Source organism: Asparagus officinalis, chromosome 5 (genome assembly GCF_001876935.1).
Source record: "Asparagus officinalis chromosome 5, Aspof.V1, whole genome shotgun sequence".
NCBI classification, from domain to species: domain Eukaryota; kingdom Viridiplantae; phylum Streptophyta; class Magnoliopsida; order Asparagales; family Asparagaceae; genus Asparagus; species Asparagus officinalis.
In genome coordinates this window covers 126,382,901-126,389,376 of record NC_033798.1, presented here as the reverse complement: position 1 = coordinate 126,389,376, position 6,476 = coordinate 126,382,901, and the positions used below count along the sequence as shown (strand labels likewise).

The 6,476-nt window shown below is 39.0% G+C and overlaps 2 protein-coding genes across 2 annotated transcripts in view; one reads left to right on the top strand and one right to left on the bottom strand.

Annotated features, from left to right (window-relative positions):
- The window catches only part of LOC109842573, a 14,674-nt gene extending 13,092 nt beyond the window's left edge, over positions 1–1,582 (top strand). Inside the window, exons 2-3 of the mRNA XM_020411433.1 lie at positions 108–557; positions 1,183–1,582. Coding sequence (XP_020267022.1) covers positions 108–557; positions 1,183–1,546 — 814 coding nt within the window. The 3' untranslated portion in view covers positions 1,547–1,582. The remainder of the gene's footprint in view (positions 1–107; positions 558–1,182) is intronic.
- LOC109842572 (protein FAR1-RELATED SEQUENCE 5-like) lies at positions 2,802–5,051 on the bottom strand. Its single transcript, XM_020411432.1, has one exon. It carries the CDS (start codon positions 5,049–5,051, stop codon positions 2,802–2,804), a length of 2,250 nt encoding a protein of 749 aa, XP_020267021.1.

Sequence of the window (6,476 nt, the reverse complement as noted above, 5' to 3'; positions counted from 1 at the left end):
TATATATATATATATATATAGAGAGAGAGAGAGAGAGAGAGAGAGAAAACTGTATGTGAGCTGCCAGCTCACGAAGTTTGTGCGCTGCAGGGGGTTAATTGAAAAAGTCACCATCTTCGTAAATTGGGTTCTCGTGACCGATCATTTCATTTAACCCAGCTCACACGAGATCCTGCCCCAAATCTCTCTCCCCAGATCCGAACTCCGACCCCAAATCTCGTCCCCAGTTCCTCTCCGCCGACCTCAGATCTCGTCCCCAGTTCCTCAGTTCGGCGCCGACCTCAGATCTCGTCCCCAGTTCCGAACTCCGACGCCCCAAATCTCGTCCCCAGATCCGAACTCCGACGCCCCAAATCTCGTCCCCAGTTCCATAGATCTCCGTCGACCTCAGATCTCGTCCCCAGTTCCGAACTCCGACGCCCCAAATCTCGTCCCCAGTTCCTCAGATCTCCGCCGACCTCAGATCTCCGCCGACTTCGAGAACCCACATCGAATCTGAGACCGACGCCGACTTCAAGAACCGACCACCGACCCCCGCCATTTGAAGGTGTTCTCAGGTGAAATCTGCCATTTTGTTAAACCGTGCTCATATTTTTACCTCCAAAATGTTTATATTACAGTCATAGGTATGAAAAAAATGAAATGAGAATAAAAACTAGGTATGAAAAAAAATGAAAGAACTAGGTTTTGCATTTTAACTAGGTTTCTGCTGCCTCTCCATGAATCCTCCTGTGATTTGAAGCTTCTGAGAAGATAAAAGGAGATTCAAAGGTAAATCTAGTTATAATGCTTCTCTTCCTAAAAGTTGGTATCAACAGAAAAATTACACGAGTTAAATTGAAGAGTTAAATAAGTACTTTATTAATTCTCTGGATTGCGATGAATTTCTACCTAGAAATGCTTCTGAAGAGAGATGCACTTCTTCCATTCTGAAGAGAGATGCACTGCTTCCATTCAAGTTTGGCATTTACATTTACAATCCTTAACATGACAGATATTTTGAAAATTCTTCTAATAACTATGCACACCTTATTGTTACTCTATGTAAATTATTAATGTAAACTGTGATTTTTACAATTTGTGATTGTGCGAGTGAAAGAGAAGTTAATTGAATCTGCCACTACAACAAAGAAATTAAGAGAGTTTTTTCTTGTGATTTCTTTTTAAACCACAATTTTTTAGGTGGTCCATGGCAAGAAAGAGTTTTTACATTGTGAAGAGAGGTCGACGATGTGGAATTTTTAATAATTGGGAGGACTGTAAAAAGCAAGTTGATAAATTCCCAAATGCCGCATATAAAGGATATGCAACGTACGAAGAGGCTTTGGTTGAATGGGATAAGCACAGCATCGCTTGTGATTCAGCATCCAACTCAAGGCATGTCCAAACTCCTTTTTATGTCCCGACACCTGATTCTGCATCGAGCTCAAGAACTACTATTTCCCCTAACTATGCTTTTGCATTAGGTTCAGTGTTTACAATATTAGTGTTTGTAGTATGTATCGTTGTCGTATTTATTTTTTTCTATATTGCAAAAATTATGTGAGCTTGAGAACTTATGTATCGAGTAACTTATGTGATTGTGAGATTGTGAGAACTTATGTATCTTGTGAAAACTTATGTGATTGTGAGAACTTATGTATCTGGTGTGATTGTGAGAACTTATGTATCTTGTAAGTACTTATTGTGTATTTGGTGTTATTGAGTTGTTGTTATGCATAGGTTAGTGGAAATGAATAATGAATATGCCCTTATTTAGGGAATAGATGATTGATGCTATGGTGATTGGATTTTCAGTGTTCACAGATGAGCGTTAAGGGTGAGCACTTGGTCCAGTCAAAGACACTCTGACGCACAAATAAGTTCATTGAAGGCAGAGATCTCAATTGAAAGACTTGATAGTAGCGTAGAAAATTAGGTGATAAAAATTTCATATCTACAATTTTAGAGAACACCTTATGCGAGTACAGCCGCACTACCCATTCAAAAAACGAACCAACCCCCAGCCTCGAACTCAAGCTCTCCCCACCCCCAACCCCTCAATATAAACGTTGGAGGCCTAATATGCTCTTAGTTTATGGCATGTTTTGGTTGTGTATAGCTTGTCGCTGGCCTATTGCGCTACGGTCAAACACACCAACATGGGCATTAAGCCATCATACGTACTATTACCCATCAACAAAACAAAATTCTGAGGAACTGTTACCCATCAACAAACCAGTCATTCATTCAGATCAACATCAGTGACATTGGCTATAAATAATAAAAAGAAAAGGAAAAGATACCGCCAAATTATTTGGCTATAAACCAGTCATTCATTCAGATCATACGTACTGTTACCCATCAACAAAACAGAATCAGTCTTAACATAATCAGTCTTAATACATAAAATGTAGTAATACATTAGCAGCTACAAGACAGAGGTCTTGTACAAAATGCGCATCACTTGAATCAGTTCTGCTCGTGGAGTTGCTTGAGGGGCCAAGGCAGAGTTGTGGATGAACCTGAGCTTATTGTGCTTGTTCCTGTGTTAGTGGTAGCGCTGTAAGAGAAACACATGCACAATCAAATAAATCGTTTGTTAAAAGTTAAAAACAGAGTAAATAAAGCGCTGTTAAAGTTTGATACACAAAAATGCAAGCAATCATGCGTACGTTAATAATGAGATATGCCTTTGTGAACAAACCAATACATCCACCACCCGTGCATATGTTTACCTGCAAATTATATGACAAATTAATCATGAGATATGACTTTGTGCTATCAAGTTTCATAAACTTATATAGGGCTAAAACTGAATATCAACGAAAATGGTACCTTTGCAAGTTAACTTTACAGCTAGTTCTATAATGCCCGAGTTCACCACATCTGCTACATATGCGTTTCTTCCTTTCTTTCTTTTCTTGTGCCTGTTCTAAGCCTGACTGGATTCTAGTAGCATTGCGTGGACGACCTTTAGTCCTTGCAGGTCTATCAGGATCACGAACTGTTATCTGAGGAATGTTCTCTATTGTATGTGAAATGGGTGCGGAAGATTGAGGAATATCCATAATTTGATCTTGAGTTTCTCCAAATTCTTCTTCAAGTGATTCCATGAAATTTGTTAGCACATCATCAAGTTGTTGCAGCTTCTCTTCTGAATCAAATGCAAGCTCGAGCACATTATTGAATTTTGCTCTTAAAGCCCAAGATTTCAATAAATTAATCTTCTCTTCACAGCTGGTGATGTTTCTTCCAAATACGATGTTGCCAACCCCAATGTTACGATGCCTTGCATGTATGGTCCAACGGTGTAGGATGTAGTGGTCGAGTAATGAATCCATTTGCCTAGCCATCATTAGCGATAATATATGTCTACATACAACACCATTAGTTTCAAACAAAGCACAAGTGCAACAGAACTGCATCTGACTGGATTGTTCATAAGTAACCACCTCCCATTTTCCTCTATCTGTAAACTTACAGACCTTGTATTCAACAATGTCCCCATCTTTTCTCAATTCTTCACAGAACTCTGTACCAAATCCTTTGAATTCGGTATGGAACACATCAAACATATTGCGTGTATACATTTCTCCAGCTTGGATCTCAATTGGATGTCCAAGGAGCATAACCGGCTTTGTGTTCAGACTCTTAAAATCTTCATGAGCTTCACTTAAGCGACGATGAGTTACTGCTTTTTCATATTGTGTCACAAACTCGTGTAACTGAGTCTGTGAGTTAACATACCCATCAAAAAATGCATTAATACTTTCACTCCTTTGGTTCGATCTCATTCCAGCAAAAAAAGTGTCCTTCAGATAACACGGCACCCAATGTTCTCTGCATTTGTAAACTGTTTGCAACCATCCCTCCCCTTCTTCATTTATATCAAACTTCTCTTTCATCTCAACCCAATATCCTTCACATTGTTCAATTGAAGAACTATTGCACCACAAGCCCCAATACCTTTGAAACTGTTCACCATAACGAGATACCAAAGTAGGCAAATGATCAATAATATGCTTTTGCATGTGCCAATAGCAATAACGATGTCTTGTCGTTGGAAACACTGAGTGAATAGCATTACACATTGCTCTATCCTGATCTGTTATAATAGCACCTGGTTCAATGCCGTGCATGCATTTCAGCCATTCTTCAAATAACCAAACAAAGGTATCTTCCTGTTCATCGGCTAATAATGCACAACCAAGTAAAGTGGACTGCCTATGGTGATTTACACCAGTAAATGGAGCAAATGGAAGACCGAACTTATTAGTTCTGTATGTCACATCAAACACAATAACATCACTGAATTGCAAATAAGATGCTCTTGATCTTCCGTCTGCCCAGAATACACTCCTCATTTGTCCACTACTGTCTACTTCTATTGCAAAATAAAATTCTGGATCATTCGATGTCATACTCTGAAAATGTCGAATTATATATATGCATTCATGACCAATATTGTTGACTCTTTGGGTTCTGATATGATCAATGCACTGTTGTGATGTCACAAATTCACCGTCTTGACCATTGGTTGCATTGATAACGCGAGAAATAGTGGAATGAGGCATACCTTCTTCTCGCAGACTATCAATAAGTTTTTTACATCTTTGGGTTTTATGGAATTGTTGATGTGATCTGTGCATTTTTGCTTTGTCTGGACTACTCAACACATGATTTGTATGTTCTTCAACAAACCCCGTGACCTCCCACGATTTGTCCTCCAATAATTTAACTCGCATCATTGCCTTACATCCCACTCGGGTCTCTCGCCGAAGAGGGATCTCTATCTTGCCACTATTAGGTTTATAGCCCTCCTTATCACAAACAAACTTTCTGTCTACCACTTCTCTAGTCTTGCGAGAGTAATTCACAGTGCTCTTCCTTATTCCAAAACCCATCAACAATGCATAAGAGTTATAATAGTTATAAGCTTCTTCATGACTATTAAACTTCATTCCTAGTAGTGGTTTAGGAGCATTTATAGTATTGGCCGCAGTTTCACTTCCAATAACACTTGATTCTCCAATTCCGAACTCTACACTATTTGAATTTGTTTCCTCCATTCCACACTCCTAAAGAAAAAAATAAATTCAAGAAAAACAAACTTAGTATTTTTGTCATTTCCTTTTTTTTTGTTTTCAGCTGGTTATTAAAACCTCTAATTTAGCTCAAGTCATGAAAACAGTGCTTATCAGTTTTTATTCTCATTTCAATATTTTTTCATACCTATGACTGTAATATAATCATTTTGGAGGTAAAAATATGCTAAATTAGCAAAAATTGGCAATCAAAGAACCTGGATAATGTTAATCTACCCTAGTTTAATTTTAATATGAGATCAAAATCCAAACTGGGTTCAGGTTCAAAAAAAAATCCTAACTGGGTACCTCATGTGGGTAAAAATATGCCCTAGTTTATCTCGATGTGGGTAAAAATATGCTAAATATGGAGAAAATTGGCAATCAAAGAACCTGGATAATGTTAATCTACCCTAGTTTAATTTTAACAAAATGAGATCAAAATCCAAACTTTTTCATACCTATGACTGCTTATATAATCATTTTGTAGGTAAAAAAAAGCTAAATTAGCCAAAATCGGCAATCAAAGAATCTGGATGCGGATTTCACCTGAGAACACCTTCAAATGGCGGGGGTCGGTGGTCGGTTCTTGAAGTCGGCTGCAGGTAGGCGGAGAGATGAGGTACCCAGCTCGGCGTCGGTCTCAGATTCGATGTGGGTTCTCGAAGTCGGCGGAGATCTGAGGTCGGCGGAGATCTGAGGAACTGGGGACGAGATTTGGGGCGTCGGAGTTCGGAACTGGGGACGAGATCTGAGGTCGACGGAGATCTATGGAACTGGGGACGAGATTTGGGGCGTCGGAGTTCGGATCTGGGGACGAGATTTGGGGCGTCGGAGTTCGGAACTGGGGACGAGATCTGAGGTCGGCGGAGATCTATGGAACTGGGGACGAGATTTGGGGCGTCGGAGTTCGGATCTGGGGACGAGATTTGGGGCGTCGGAGTTCGGAACTGGGGACGAGATCTGAGGTCGGCGCCGAACTGAGGAACTGGGGACGAGATCTGAGGTCGGCGGAGAGGAACTGGGGACGAGATTTGGGGTCGGAGTTCGGATCTGGGGAGAGAGATTTGGGGCAGGATCTCGTGTGAGATGGGTTAAATGAAATGATCGGTCACGAGAACCCAATTTACGAAGATGGTGACTTTTTCAATTAACCCCCTGCAGCGCACAAACTTCGTGAGCTGGCAGCTCACATACAGTTTTCTCTCTCTCTCTCTCTCTCTCTCTCTATATATATATATATATATATATATATATATATATATATATATATATATATATATATATATATATATATATATATATATATATATATATATATATATATATATATATATATATATATATATATATATATATATATATATATATATATATATATATATATATATATATATATATATATATATA

Bases quoted from the DNA above. Each gene is read 5' to 3' on its own strand.
- LOC109842572 (XM_020411432.1), bottom strand. From the start codon at position 5,051: ATGGAGGAAACAAATTCAAATAGTGTAGAGTTCGGAATTGGAGAATCA.